This window comes from Prinia subflava, chromosome 4 (genome assembly GCF_021018805.1).
Source record: "Prinia subflava isolate CZ2003 ecotype Zambia chromosome 4, Cam_Psub_1.2, whole genome shotgun sequence".
In the NCBI taxonomy this organism is placed as follows: domain Eukaryota; kingdom Metazoa; phylum Chordata; class Aves; order Passeriformes; family Cisticolidae; genus Prinia; species Prinia subflava.
This window is the reverse complement of record NC_086250.1, coordinates 82,811-98,416: the sequence shown is the minus strand read 5'-3', so window position 1 is coordinate 98,416 and position 15,606 is coordinate 82,811. Positions and strand designations below refer to the sequence as shown.

The 15,606-nt window shown below is 42.1% G+C and overlaps 1 protein-coding gene across 5 annotated transcripts in view; it reads left to right on the top strand.

The window, feature by feature from the left end:
• The window catches only part of WASHC1 (WASH complex subunit 1), a 38,317-nt gene that overhangs the window by 10,729 nt on the left and 11,982 nt on the right, over positions 1–15,606 (top strand). For 4 of the 5 annotated variants that reach the window (XM_063395031.1, XM_063395029.1, XM_063395030.1 and 1 more), the window contains exon 2: positions 208–361. In XM_063395031.1, the coding sequence (XP_063251101.1) occupies positions 213–361 (149 nt within the window). In that variant the 5' untranslated portion in view covers positions 208–212. Of the gene's footprint in view, positions 1–182; positions 362–15,606 lie in introns of those variants that run through there. The other variant, XM_063395027.1, reaches the window with a different exon arrangement.

Below are 15,606 nucleotides of genomic sequence, written 5' to 3'. Positions count from 1 at the left end.
AAGAGATTCCCACTTCACTGTAGCTGCCTTGAATATATTAAAAGTCCAATATGTCAGCCTTATTAGCTGTGCCTTTCTCCTCAGCTCACCAATTCTGTTGCAAATGCTTTCCTAAAACAGTGGAGCACAAAGTAGAAGTTCCTGAATAACTGCTGTGATAAAATGGCAGTGTGTTTACTGTAATGACCTGTTTATTCTTTCCCTTAGGTACCATGGCCACAGTAGGCCAGAAGCACTTTTTGGAAGGGCAGACATACTCAGTGCCCCTGATCCAGCCGGATCTACGCAGGGAGGAGGCTGTGCAGCAGGTGGCAGATGCTCTTCAGTATCTGCAAAAGGTGTCAGGCGATATCTTCAACAGGTAAAGTGCTCTCCTGGGGGCTGGGTGCTTAGCATTCAGCATTACAAAATGGAGTGCTGTGATTAGGTTGCAGCAGTGAAAGGGCACTGCATTGGTAAGCAGTGGAAGTTCAGAAAAGTGATGAAAAAGAACCAGATGCACTTCAATATGAGTTTATTAGATTTGAGTCTGTCAAAGTTAAGTATAATGAAATGGCTGCAGTTAGCCGGAGATGGTTGGTTATTAATTTTTTATTCAATGGCAGGCTTCCACAAATTGCATTACTGCTTTTGCCGCACTTATCCTTTATTCCTTCTTGCTCATATATGAAAGGGGAGGTTTTGTTATTTAAAATATCTTGAAGATATGTCTTTTTGAGTCATTGTACTTGAAGCAGTGAAGTAGAAAATGTCTCTGTTCTGATCTCTGTGATGTACAAACTGTTCTCTTTGGGTTTTTGGTTTCACACTTCTCGTTTTGAGTGTTGGAAGGGCTGAGTGCCCTGAGTGAGACTGGATTTCTTGCCATGGTATCATAATCCACCAAAGTCCATCTCTTCAAGGATTTGGTCCAGAATTGGCACCTCTTGCATATGATCACCTTTAGGATTGGATCTGTAAGACTGTATATAGCAGATCAGAGAGATTCTTGTGTTTGCTTGCAAATGATGGTAGATAACATGGTGCCTTTTTCTGTCCAGTGCCATCTTTCACATCTCACCTCTCTGAGATGGTGTGTGGTGTCATTGGGAAGGAAGCAGATCAGCATTTATCTTCTCACAGTCTAATTAGTAAAAGCACATGCTTTGATTTCAGCAGGTCCCATGACTATCTAGTTTATTATGGTGTGAGCAGGGTCACGACATTCTGTCTTTGAGTTTTGGAAGGTTCTTTTAAGGGCAGAGTGAAGTTCTGTGATTTCTGATGGTGATACTTCAAAGGGTAGCCTCTGGAGAAGGAGCAGTCTCTAAGGCTGAGCTCAGGTTATTGAGGGAAATAAAGGTTTTCCTCTGGAATAGTCTTTGTTTGGGCAAGGGCTGCGTGGGGGCTGGATTAGGTTGAACACAAGCTCTTCAAAGTAGGGAAACACTTCATGATCTAAGGCTGGGAGAAGGCATTGTAGAGCTGCCATAAACATGTGGAAAGCACTTCTCAAATTTGGGCCTGATTGGCAATGCTGTCTCTCTCTGTGGGGTAAATGAAGCTCTTGATAATACAGGAGTTGCTCTTTCTTTGTCTCTATTTTTCCCTGTTTTTCCTGTCCTCACTGCTGTCTAACACAATACCCTGTAATTTCCCTAGGGAGACAAGCCTGCTGCTTTGTATGCAAGTCACTCCTGAGTACTGAGCAGTGACTGTGATGCTGTTCCCTCACTCTTTGGTGCACTCATGACTTTTAATTACCAATTTTCTCCAGCAACAGAGGAGGCTTCATTGGCTTCTTTGTTTGCTTTGCCTTTCCACTGAGGTCTTGGCTCTCTGATATAATTAAGAGCAATTTAGTGATTATGCAGACATCTGATTAGAAGTTCCATGACCTTGGTTGTTCCACGTCAATCAAGGAGCAAAGCTTTCAAGGTGAGAACTTTGCCACTTAGTGAAAACTGACCTTTTATCTTCTCTTTGCTGAGATAAGGCAGCTCTGCCTTCCATTTCCAGGAAGCAGCTCCCTTATCTGGGGAAGCTGACTGTTTTGATCTACGAAAAGAGCAGCTTGCAGTGTTGATGGAGAGGAAACTTGTTCGCTGTGGGAGATTTGGCTGAGTGTGTCCAACTCATTACTTCAGTACTACAAAGATGCAGATTTTCTGAGGTTGTTTTGTGGGAGCCGGTGGATTGGTACAGTGCTTTTGAGAGTGGCAAGCCAATCTGTACTTTGTTGAAGGTGGAGTGAAAGTGTCTCTTACTCTCTATGAAAAAAGGAATATTTCCATCACCAGATCTTTGTTTCCATTTCAGCTAATTGAAGTTTCTGCACAGAGTTGTTGCTGACATGACAATTGAGTATGAAGTCTTAAAATTTACATGTCGAGATGACACAAGAAAGATACCTTTCCATTTAGGGAATTATAAGAAAATACAGGGAGCTTTCCTCCTCTTCCCCCCTTTTCAGGCAATCTGGGAAATAACCCATGAGACAATTCTCTGCCAACCTCTCTTCTTTCCAATCATTCTCAAAGAAACTTCCTTGCTATTAACTGTGGCAAGGTACTTGGTGAATGAGACACTGCAGGGTTCATTAGTTCATAGACAATCAAGGGATGTGCGGGTGCAAAACCACAGGTAAACTATGGCTGAGACCCAGAGCATCGCCACCGGGCCTAGCCTTGGAGCACAGGCCTGGACTGCAATCAGGAGTCACTTAGAGAAGGACTGGATACATCCGCTCAGCATCCCTCTCCATCATACCCCTAACCCTCAGGAGCTGAGACCCACTTGACTGTTTCCACATGGGGAACATCAAAGCTCTCAGCTTTGGCTGCTGGGCAATAGAGATTGGTGTCTTAGGCCAGTGCTGTGCAGTGGTGCCTTCCTCTGAGGAAGTCCTGTCCTCTTGGTGCTGATATCAGTGCCTTGACAAGACCAAGAGGCTGCAAGTTTACGCTTTGAAGCAGTGGAAGTTTAAAGCTTGTGTATGTTAACTGAATCCAAGTCATTTATCTGTTGTGGAAGCTGCAGTAAAGATCAGATTCACTGCCTGTAGTTACTGAGATATTAATACTGCATAAAATATAAATATTCTAACATAGCCAATCTGACATGATATCTATTTGAATTTAACTCCTGAGCTTTTAAGAAGGGTTTTTGATACAGGCCACAGGAGGTAGGATGACCAGTTTAAACCCTCAATTAACAGTAGTCTTTCATCTATTTTTTTCCTCATTACCAGTATTGGTAATGAGAAAATATGGGAGCTTGTGTTGGAATCATGTGCTTTGGAATATTTTACAGGAATGTTGTTGTGATAAGTACTTGAAATAAAGTGGTGGGTTTAGGTTTCCTGATATGCCCCTCTAGTTAGGTAGGCTTGTCCTTCAGGATTTCTCAGTTTCTGGGGAGTTTGTGTTGGCAGGAAATGTTAATAGTCCCCAATATTGTCTGTTTGCTATTCAAAGTGTTCACTTTAGAGTAATAGATCTGTGCAGAATTGCTTTTGCAAGTTACCTCATGGAGTGTTACAGTGGCAGAAAGAAATCAAATACTTGGGATTGGAAGGTTGGTTTCAAGGTCCTGATTTCCTTTGCCTGTGATCCAGTCCCAAGTTATCCAGTGTACAAAAATTCCCATCCGTGTACTTCTTTGTTTCAGTTTATGGAAGATTTTCTGGTTGTTATTTTTTAAAATCTTTATTCACTATCTTTTCCTTGTCTGAAATAATACTTTGCTAAACCAGTGTATCCTGTTTCCTCCCCAGCTGGATTTGAACGAATTTCATATTGCATATTTGAAAAGGGCTGTAATATTAAGCAAAAGTTTAATTGAGAGCCACACTTCTGAAAACCGTAGCTGGAAAACAAAAGCACTGTGGAAATGCTGTTAGGGGTGGGGAAGAAATCTGGTAAGGCTGTGATAAGGAAGGTAAGGAATAGCTGTCTGGGCAGCAGAGCCTTAAGGGATCTTTAGGACAGGAGCAGAGCTGAGATGTGAGTAGTTTTGAAATTGAAAATACCACCAAAATGTTAATCATGAGGTATATTTGGGTGCTTTAAAGCCCTGCTTGTTTAACTTACTACTGTGATTAGTCACAGAGGAAGTGAGGGACTGAATACATGAGTGTAAATGTATTTAATTTAGGAGGTCTGTGGAATGGAAACTTGCCAAGAAAGGTCTTGCTGCAAGCTGTACTGTACACTTTGTTGTGCAGTGGGGCTCTGGGATGCCACATGGAGCTTGAACACTGCATTGTGTTTGTTCCTCTGCCGGCTGCAAAGGTTGCATCTTTCTGGGAAGAGCTGTCCACTGTGATGGCTCACCATGCAGGTGAGTTTACACCAAGAGACGCACTGTAGCACAGGGAATCAATTTTTCCTTAGATAATTTGAGAGTGTTGTGACTCTTGTTTAACAACAAAGTGCCTCATAGCACTTTGAAGTTGTCCCAGAGGTCATCTGAAAGAGCATGCTAGGTCTAGTTTCAGATACCTCTCTTGAGAGGCTGTAGGAGCAGTCATTTGCTGCCAAGAAGATAAAGCAGAAGCAGTGAGGTAAAGAGTGAGTGGAATGTCCTGCAGGCATGAAGAAATGGAGTACAGGGAAGACATTTTGCCAGCTAGTTGTTATTCTTGTAGATGTATGCCCAAGTAAAGTGGATTTATTTTCCTTTTAAGTGTAGCACACACTTTGTCAGGCACCATTCATTTGTTACGGTTGCCATGATCCTCTGGAAGCTAACTTTGACACCTCGTGAAGATGTAGCTTCAGGCAGGTTCCTAGACTGTAGGAAGAAGACTTTAGGAGGTGACACAAGGATGTGATCAGCATGCTTGGAAGGTTGGGAGCAGCTGGCACTCTCAGGCATCCTACACCTCCCTAAAGAGGCAAAGGGAGTGTGACTGTTCTGCAAGAGACCAGGTCACAGCTATTTCCGGATGCTGCTAAAATCCTTAAGCTTAAGATCTTCTGGGATCCGATCTGTGCAAAATTGCAGGAGAGGTGTTCTTCTACTTCTGGAATTGGTCTCAAACCTGCTAAACAGGCAGGAGGCACACAACAGTTTCAGACCTTAAGGAGCTCGAGAAGATTCTTTCTACTCTTACAGCAGTAGTGGAGTATCTTGTGGAAATTAGAGACAGTTTGCTTTAAAACAGATGGCATGTGCAATAGGAAAGGCAAACAGTAAGGAGAAACTAAGGTAATTTTAGTACATATGAATTGTTGGTTTATTTTAGTTCGCGGGTTTTTTTTAACACTGACAGTGAAGTCTCGTGTTTATACTCTGTTCCTTGTTGGAGAAAATTCAATATTGAGTAGCAGCTTTCAAGTTCTTGGGAGCTAATTTTGTCTAGTGATAAGTCTCTGTTAAATAAAAGGGTTTTGGCAAAGATCTTATGAATTTCCCCATCCAGAGAGTAATTCCTTTATCCCCAGTCCCTGACTGCAAGTGGATGTGGCTATTACTCTCTGGACACAGGCAAGGAGAAGCAAATCTTAACAAATCAGTGTGTGCCTCACAGCAGAAGTGTTCCCTTATTCTTAGCCCACAGTTTTGGCAATATTGTTGGATTCTCCCACTCCCACTGTTCCCGACACAAGTGCCATGTTGTTCTTTTATTACACAAAGTGATAGTTCTACCTTCTCAACCAGCTTCAGACACTGGAGACTCACATGTGTTACAGTAATTTTCTGTTCCTTTGGATGACTTTTGAGTACTCGGTCAGCCCTGGAGGAAGAGATTCAAACAAGTCATTTTGTTTTACAGGCATGACTTCCATTAGGGATCCAGCATGGAGAAAACTGTCTGGAAAATAACACTAAGTGGCTTGAGATGTGTATTACAGGCTCACTCCTATGGGAGTGTGCACACTGAGGGGAGAGTTGGGGGAGGAACACCAGTGCCAAAAGTCTGTTCTTCACACTTGACTGGCGCATTAAATTCCCTTTCCGTGGTGCATCTTTCTGACTTGCTGTGGTGCTGTCAGGTTTTCCTTGTAAGGGTTTAGGTGTAAATGCAACTGACAGCTGAGAGAGAGCGGTGCTTACAGAGACAGGAGACCCGTTTGTAGGTGCTAATGAAAGAGTTTCTGCTTTTCTTCCACCTAAATTCTCCAGAACTTAAATTACCCACCTGGGGTTTCTCTTTAACCATCCAAATTCTTCAACCTAGGCAAATTTAGGCTTTACCATCCAAATTCTTCAACCTAGGCTCCAGTAACTTTCATCCCCTCCTCTAAAGCTGCCAGACAAACATTTTATTGAAGGAATTCACCATGCTGTGCCATTAATAATTTTTATCCCCTACTCTCCCTGGCACTGCATGGTGAATTCGATTTCCTTCTTAACTTATCCAAGGATATGATCCTTATTCTGGATTAATGGGCATTATAAAATCATGTATTTGCATTTTAATTTACTTCTAAGACTCTTGTTTTAGATTGACCAGCAAAGCTGAATTTGAAAACATGCTTGATGGGCCTAAGAGGCATAACAAGACATTCCTTTTAGAGGAGGAGGTAAAGCTGCTGCACTTCTGCTCTATGTGAGTGCAGTAGGCATAGCCTTCTGGTAATCTGTGACATATATATAGCATTCCAATATATATATACATACATATAAGACTCCAGTGGCTCAGTAGCAAGAAACAAGGAAATTCATGGTCTCCACTGTGCAGTCCTCTCTGTTGTTTTGTCCCAGTGACTGGGTAGTTTGAAAAGAAAGTGCTGTAATCACTCAGGAAAGGTGTTAGATGGATAAGGTGTCATATAGAGTTGTTCTAATTTGTTGAAGAAGCACACACTGATTAGGTTGTTGATGGGCATATCATAGAAGATGCGTTTTGAGATTTGAGTGTGACTGCAATTGATTGTAGGAAAATGAAGAAGTAGCACTAAACAACCTCTGTTTCTGAAGAGCAAATATTATTAAATAAAAAACTTCATTTGCAAAAAAATATGTGAAGAAATCTTTCTTTTAAGAGAAAGAGGCCTGTTTCGAAAGAGGAGGATCCATTAAGAGAAGTTCACTTTGAAAGCAAGGGTGAGAAAAGGAAAAGCTAAGTTAGCAAGGAGGTTTTGTAACTGGTGAAGGCCTGGTGTTTCTGAGAAAGTCTGCCTTATGTAGTTGGACTTGTTTTAATTGTGGCAAAAATTTAGATGTAGCGCCCTCGCAGAATGCTGAAGAGGGTCATTGCTGAGCAAAAGCATTCAGTGCAAGGCAATAGAAGAAATTTCACTGAGATGTGAGCTGTTGAAAAGTGCAGGGATCTCTGCAACAAACATGATAAGCAGAAACCAGAATCTGAGTGCAAACCAGAATGACCTGGATATTCCCAATCGTGCTTCAAAGGCCAGTTTGGTCATTTACCAAGTATCTGATTACATCTTCAACAGGTCAGCACAGTGAGGGAAGACCACAGAGGCAGACCCTTATTATGTGATCAAAGTCAGAAAGGAAGTAAGAGTTCTGAGAAGACATGAAGTGTAGTTGTCTTAAAACAGACATTTTATGGTTGCGAGTCCTTTGTCTTGGTTGGGCTTTCCTTCTCTTGAATATTCAAGTCCAGCTGTGCAGGACAGCAGTTTTTATGAAGTTGGCATTAGCTTGTAAGTTACAGCTTTTAGATATGTGTTATTGAAAAGGAGACTGAAGGGTTCAACTTGTGATCTGCAGGTAAAGATTCATGTGATTGCCATCAGCTGCTTGGAAGTGGAGAAAATTTTAAGTCTGTTCAAAAACCTTTACTTGTAAACTTGTGTGTCTTAAATGTGGGTAAAGGCTACACTTTGGATCCCAAGAAAGAGGTGGTGGTGGTGAGAGAACGGTCAGTATTTTGTGTCATTCCTTGCTGGCTGTAGTTTATTCTGGAGAGCAACAGTGGGATGGAATTGGCAATGAGGAGACACTGAAAGAGGCAGATAAATTTGCACAGGTGGTCTTAAACTCAGTAGAATGGAAAATTAAGCAGGTACTGAAAGGTATGTGGTAAATCCTGTGAATTAGTGCAAAATTGTTCAAGTTAGTGAACTATGAACTGAAAATGTGATCTGCTGAGAGCGTACTGTGAATTTCCCTAGATTTTCTTCATTCCAGGGAGGAAATTATTCCACTCTTTGTTTCACAAGCAACCAAGACTAAATTAACACTTGGAAATTGCTTGGAGATTTTTGGGTGAACAGCTATGAAGTTCTAAGGAAATTTGATTAAATGCAAAGAAAAGCAGTGCTTTTCTTAGAGAACGATGAGAGTGTGAACTGCTATCACCAGGAATCACTTTCTGCTCTGGAGGCAGGTATGTTTTGCTCAGCATTCTTATTCTTGATGACAGTGGCTTGTTTTGGTGAGATCAACTCACCCAAGACTAAGAGCGGTGTTTGTGCTGTGTGCTGTCATGGTGTGAAAAACCTCCATCCCAGTGAAGGAGTGGGAGCTCAGCTGTCCTGATATATTCAGCCTTGCATCAGGGCAAGACCTTTAGGGATGATCACGTCATTGTTTTTTGCTATGTGTGTGTAACTGAGTACTACTTACCTTTGTCAAGAAAACTGATTTAAAACCATTTGGAAGGTATGGGGGAAAGCGAGGAATAAAGAGAAACTTCCTGACTGCCTGGCCAGCAGGGAGGAAGGCTCTGCAAATGCCACTCCTTGCACACGATCACGGGGATATATCTTTGGTCAAGTGAGACACAGCCTAGAAGGGCTGGGGTGGCTGCTTGTCAGTGCTCCTCTCCTGCTGTTGCTGCCTTCAGGTGAAGCTCAGAAGAAACAGCATTTTTGGCTGGTGGCTTATGAATTTCTCTTGCAGCCCCACCTGGGAGAGCACACAGATCAGACATTTCAGTCCAGGCTGATCTGTCTCCTGTAACTATTGCTGGTAGGGAAACTGGAGCATAATGTCGAAAAGGAGTGACCTGTGTAACAGAAATATTGTCTGTGTAGAATCAGACATGATTTCAATGATCCCGAGCAATCTCAGATATTTTTAAAGACATTAACTCTCCCTACCCAAGATATAGTTCCCAACAGGGTCACCTGGGCATTTCTCCACTGTTTGTTTTCTGTGACTCTGTATTAATACACATTTTCTTTTCAGTGGGGACAGACAGGGAGGAAGATCTTTGGCTACTCTGAGAATGGAGCTTTGATGGGAAAATGAGAAACCTAATGTTTGTGTACACACAGTCAATTAATTTAAGGTTACAGGGTGCCAAAACAGCTTCTCAAGCTATCTGCAGAATAAGATCTATTACTTCAAGCAACATGAAAACAAAATTTATTTTTGACAGTCCTGTAAAATTTTGTCCAAACAGGATTAGCCCTCCTTTCACAAGTGATTAAAAAAAAAGAAAAACAAAACTGAAAACATTTAAGGCTATTACTACAAAAGGCTGAGCTTCAGTGAGTAGATACTTACAAGATTTTTGCAATGATGAGTGGAAACTCTAAAGATAACAAACCAGTTACTATACTTTTCTAGTAACTTTTACTAGTTATAGTACTGGTATCAGTTACTACAACTCCTCTCCTCTGAGGAAAGGCTGAGAGAGTTGGGGTTGTTCAGTCTGGAGAAAACTGCGAGGAGACCTTATTGCAGCCTGTCAGTTCCTAAAAGGGGCTTCTAAGAAAGATGAGGACAAACTTCTTAGCAGAGCCTGTTGTGATAGGACAAGGAGTACTGGTTTTAAATTAAGAGGGTAGATTCAGACTAAGTATAATGAAGACATGTTCTGTGGTGAGGCTGGTAAAATACCAAAACAGGTTGCTCAGAGTATTCAAGGCCAGGTTGGCCAAGGCTCTAATCAACTTGATCATCTGAAGATGTCCCTGCTCACTGCAGGGCGTTGGACTAGATGGTCTTTAAGGGTCCCTTCCAAGCCAAACAGTTCTATGATTCTGTGTTTCTATACTATCATCATACCTAATATCTCAAGACTCTTCCTATGGCTGCTGCTTTGGGAAGCAGTTCCACTGCCAGTGGAGGAACTCAAAATGTCACCTGTGAAACTCCAGCAGTACTGGTAAAGAACCACTTTTTCCATTGCTTCTTTTGGAAGTAATGGAGTTTTTAAAGTCATCTTTCCCAAAAGTTGTCACTGATGGTAGAACCTGGGTTGTATATGTATATTAACACTGTTAATGGAGAAGTAGATTGACCAAAAGTAGCCTGTATAGCTTAAAGATTTAATGGTGTACTTCATTTGCAAACACAGACTTTCTGCTTAGTATACACTGACTTTTTATTTAGTATATATTTTTTGTAAAAAAACAAAAGCACATCTGTTTTCAGACCAGTCAGTGGTACGAGGCAAGTAAAAAGCTTGGCAGGTTAAAGAGGAACTTGTTTGTTACCTGTTTCTATGAAGGGAAAAAGAGAAGCTGCTTTTCTAGAGAGGAAAACAAGCTGCAGAGGGAAGAGAGAGAAGGGTGCTGTGATGTTATGTCAAAATTCTAAGTTTCCAGTTTTGCATAAACTTAATTCACAGTAGTGAGAGTGCCTTGTGAAATGAGAGATTTAAAATCAAAATGAAATGGGTTTTGTGTGAGAATGTGACCTGTGAAGAGTGATATATGCTGGATCCTGCTGAGGCATAACCTGGCAACCTTGATCACTCTCCAATCTGCAAAGGCATTCAGCATCACAAGAACAGGGCAATATGCAAATACTGAAACACCTGCAAATCAGGCTTGAGGAGCAATCAAAGTGAGATAAACATTAATTAGTATAATACCCAAACTCTTAATGGAGGAAGGAACACTGATTACACAGACTCACTTGGGACTTCTTCTGTCAGAGATGGTGTATGATGACAGTTTCTGATTACACTTACTCAGATAAGAAGTAAGACCTTAAAAACTGCCTAAATATGGAGAGAGAAGAGCAGAAAGCAAACAAGTTGATCTTTCTATGAGTGGCTGAATGTGTTTGACTCTTCATAAGAGTATGTATTTTTCCTTTTTGCCTTTCAAACTTCTGAGGTGAATTGGCTTTGTGAGCTGATTTTGAATGCTTCCCTGGATCACTGTAAACCGTAAGTGTCTTAGACTTTTCTTTGCTCTCCCCATCTCGATCCTGAGACGTTGCCAGCTGCAGGCAGAAGTACTGAGTGGGAGTGGGCTTCTCACAGCGTTCATTTTTTGACAGTTTTCTTCCCTTGTTACCCTGCTCCAGCATCAGCTGCTTGGAGAGTCTGAGAATAAAAGTAAATACAACAACCATGAACTCAATCCCTTTTTATTCATGCCTCCTGTTGTAAGGGAGAAATTTAATGAAACCACATTGTCATGTAGAAGAAAAAAAAAACCAACAAAACACAAAAAAACCCAGTGGCTTGACTTTTAAGCAAGAAGCCAAAGTTTTATAGAATAAATTTACTATATGTACCCTGAACTTTAGAACAGCAATGCCAAGCATCCCCCTGCTATCTGTCAGACTTGGAGCTTGGGCTGAGAGGTGTCCAGAAGCCTGATATGCCTTGATGTGTACAGTCCTCCTTTAAGGAAAAAGTAATTTAATACTTCATCTGCCTTATCCTCTTGTGCAACTTCATTTCTCATTCTGCTCTGTAATGTTCTTTCTCCTTGGTTGATCGCTTACTTTTGTACTTCAGACATGAAAATTAAGTTCTTTGGTATTCTAGAGAGGTTTGCTCCAGTTTCTGTTGCCTAACCTTTCTCATTCACCTTGGAGTGCAGCTTGCCTATCCTCTCCCATTTCAGAAGTTTTGTCATTCCTGTCACTTTAGGGTGACATGGACGTTCAGCATAGAGAACAAAGGGTCTCTGGCTGCTCTGATGCTTCCTTACAGCTGAATTCTGTCTTTCACAGACACCTTTCTTGGAATCTGTTGGCCTGTCTTTAAACCCTCCCTGATTTTAAGCTTTTTTTCTGATACTGCCTGATCCACAGCAAATACAGATGATAAAAATCACAATTTTTTTCGTTGGCACTGTGAACTGCTTGGAGACTCGCATGCAAGTGTAGCATTATTGCCAGTGCTGTCAGGCAGTATCCAGTGTCCTGGATGCCAGATTCCTAATGCCTCAAATCTTTTTCCTGTGGGAGTGAGGAAACAGTAATTTTTCTACCATGAATAGACACAGACACAGCAGAGGAAGTCTTTCAGTAGCCATCTGAATGGAGTATGTTATCAGAGGAGTTATAATGGAATAAGAGGAAGTGATCTGCTCTGTGGCTGCCGATGGGACAGAGGATAGGGGGCCAGCAAGAGAGGCCCTCAAGAGGTTCCCAAGAACTGTGAGGAGGTATTCCTGGAAGTTGCTGTAGGTGTTGGAGAAAATTGCCTGTAAAGTAGAGAGTGGCTTAAAGGCAGAAGGATGAGGGTTTTAGGACAAAAGAGAAACAAGATCTGAGTTGGGGGTGAAGTGCAGAGGGCTTGAGGGCAAAAATATTTTAGAGGGACAAGAGAAAGTGAAAGCTTGAATCAAAGCAGCTGAAACGTTGGCTTTAATATCTGCTTAGATCAAAAAAAGCCTGTATGGATTAAGAGATAATCCACTAGATAGATTTAATCCGCCACGTGTATTGCTTCTCCAAAGAAAAGCGCTAAGAGGGGGAAGTTGATTTGGCTCAGTGCCCAGCATTTAAAGGTAGGTGATGTATTCTCCTTTTTCCACAGACCCCCCCCTTTCACTTGTGCTGAATGAAGCACATCCTGCTGAAAGGGAGGGGCTGTCACTGTAGCTTCCTGCTCCTTTGCAATTCCATAGTCGTGTTGAATTTAACTAAAGGCCTTTCTCAAGTGGAAAAGAGCACCGAGAGCAAAATAACACAGCAGTGAGTGAGAAAATAGGCATGGGGTAGATTCAGATGCTCATGGTGGTTTTTGCTGCCTGAGCAGTGGATTCTGAGAGGCAATATTGGGCCATTTTATTAACACTTAATCCCTCTTCTCCTGATTGTCCTTGTCCTCCCTTTAGTGGAGGTTAAGATCTGAATGCCACCTCTCCTCCAGCATTGCCCCTGAAATCCTCAGCCATATCCCTCCATCCCTTCCTTCCTATTTCCTTTCTTTGCAAAAACTGGTTGAGTCCTTTGAGTAAGTTCAGTTTCCACAGCAGTAGACAAAGTCGATCAAACATGAGGAGGTTTTCTCCATGTATTTTTTCCAGTAAGGATATGGTATATTGTCTCTTGTAAACTAACACATACAGCCGTGTCTTGAACAGTTAGTGCATAACAGTCATGCACTTCTAGGAGCCTGTACATGTGATGCAATTTGGATTAGTTGGATTGAGGGGATTTAATTTTTTTTTCCAAGTTATCTTGTTCAGCAACAATAAATTAATTCTGTAGATGTGTATGTATTCCTTCTGTGTTGTGGGCCTGCATTTGTACAACCTCAGGTGAAGGTTTTTGGCAGATCTCATAAAGTCAGTGGGATTTGGCCTGTCAAATCCCAGAGCAGGAGATCACAAAGAAGGAGAAAGTACAGAGTGCCTCACAGCACATCCATCGTGGTTTGAAACACCTGAGCTGGCACTGGACAACTTCCCCAGCTTGTGCTGGGAGCGGGCTGGTGCAGTCGCCTTTCACTGATGATATCTGGTGGCCAGTGGGGGGGGATGTCTTCCCTCTTTTTTCTTTTACTTTTTCTTTGAGAGAGGGAAGAGAAGGGAAGAGGTTGGTGCCTGGTGAAGCACTGGGGATAATGTGGTGCAGGAAAGGGAGTGAGGGAGGTGTTTGCCTCACTGGACTCACTCACATTCATGAAGTGAAAGGGAGGAGAGCACTTACTGGTTTCCAGGCCTGAGCCTGCATAATTATTTGCTTAGCACTTCCTTCTGGGAGAGAAACATGTGCCTTGTCAGATCCTGATAATCATGTCTGGAAGTCAGCAGGGTGTACTGGCTAAAAGGCAATTGATACCTCATTTTTATTTGGAGCTTCAGGAAAGTTTGTGGAGTTCTTCTAGGAGAGAGGTCTACTCTCAGGTAGAGAGAGAAAATTGCATCATTGATTTGAGGGAGAGCAGCAAAGCAGAATTAAATGATTAGTTTTTTTCAGCTTTGAAAGAAGTAAAAATAGTCAGATGCCCCTAGGGAGCAGTACTGGAAATAGTGTCAATCAATACAATTATGAAACCTCTAGAAAAGAGGTGAACTGTTAGGTGGAAAAATTTGCTGAGAGCGGCTGGGAAGGATTTAGGTCCTTCAGAGACATGTCACACTTGAACAAAACAAGGCAATGGGACAGCCCTATGACAACTGAAATTTACTGCAGACAGGTGCTAGGAAATGCACACTGAAAGGAACAACAGAAACTACTCTGAGAACCTATCAAGTGTATAAGTGATGTGGACTTACTTCACTGAGGCAGAGGGAGGATGTGGGAAGGAAATCATGAACAGATTTGTACTCGGTGTTGGTACAAAATACAAGCTGTTAGACTGTGTTTAAAATAAAATGAGGTAATGGAGAATAATTCTGAGAGGGAGAATCTCATGAGGTTCAATTTTGCTCATCTCCCACTCCAAACAGAATAAGGTAGAAACAGGCTGTGTGCTATCATGCCGTATGCATAAGGAAGGATTTTTTTCTTGCCTCCAGGAAGAGGAGAATGTGGTTATAAACAAACAGAAATCCTTGAAGCTGTTTAGAGAAAGTGAGGGGTTTTTTTCGGAATGGTAAAAGGAGAATAGGCTGCTTGTACTTGCTGTTTTTCACTACCTACACTGAGGGGGGGGGCCTTTATATTTCTGTACTATAATAGAGAATGGACTGCCCAAAGTGAAAATACTGGAAAAGATGGATTTGCTACAATTTGAAATTGGGAATCTTGAATCACTGCTGATCTCAAATTCATTACTGAAGGGAATTAGACAGAGTAGAAAAAGAGCATGAGAACTCTCTCCTCAAAAGCAAAGAGAGACTCTTAGTAAAATTTAAATACAATATTTGAGATTGCTTTTTACAGGCACAGAATGATCCAGTGGAACTCATTGCTACAAAACACTGCTGAAGTGGAGTGTTCTCTCCCCTAGTGGGTTATGTAGCCATAAAAGTAGTCTTCCCTGGCTTCACTGTAGAGGGGTGAAAGTTCAGAAGACTTTTCAGCTTCTGACCTTGTAGCTGGGTAGAATCTGCTGGTTATGCATGGGGAAGGAGGGCTCTTCTGGGAAGGTGACTCCATCATTACCTGTAGCTGATGCCTGCTCCCAGCATCCCTCATAACCTCTGGCTGGACCTGTGTGACAGTTCAGCAGCGCAGCAGCCGCTGTGCACGGCATGGAGGCGGTTTCAGTCGTGCCCCTGGCTGCCACGTGGGAAAGAAATATGACCACAATGTGAATGCAGTGGTACTTAACCACTGACTGCTCTCCCCGGCTGCCACAGAGTGCTTTTCACCACAGTCCCAAAGCATTCTGATGCAGATCTAGTGGTATGGTTATGGTATGGTTATGGTATGGTTAGGTATGGTTAGGTATGGTATGGTTAGGTATGGTACGGTACGGTATGGTTTGTCTGGCAACTAAGCACCACACAGTCCCTTGCTCACCCTACTCCCTGCAGGGTGGGGGGAAGGAGAACTAGAAAGGTAAAAGTGAGAAAATTCATGGGTTGAGATAAGAATGGTTAAATTATTGAAATAAAA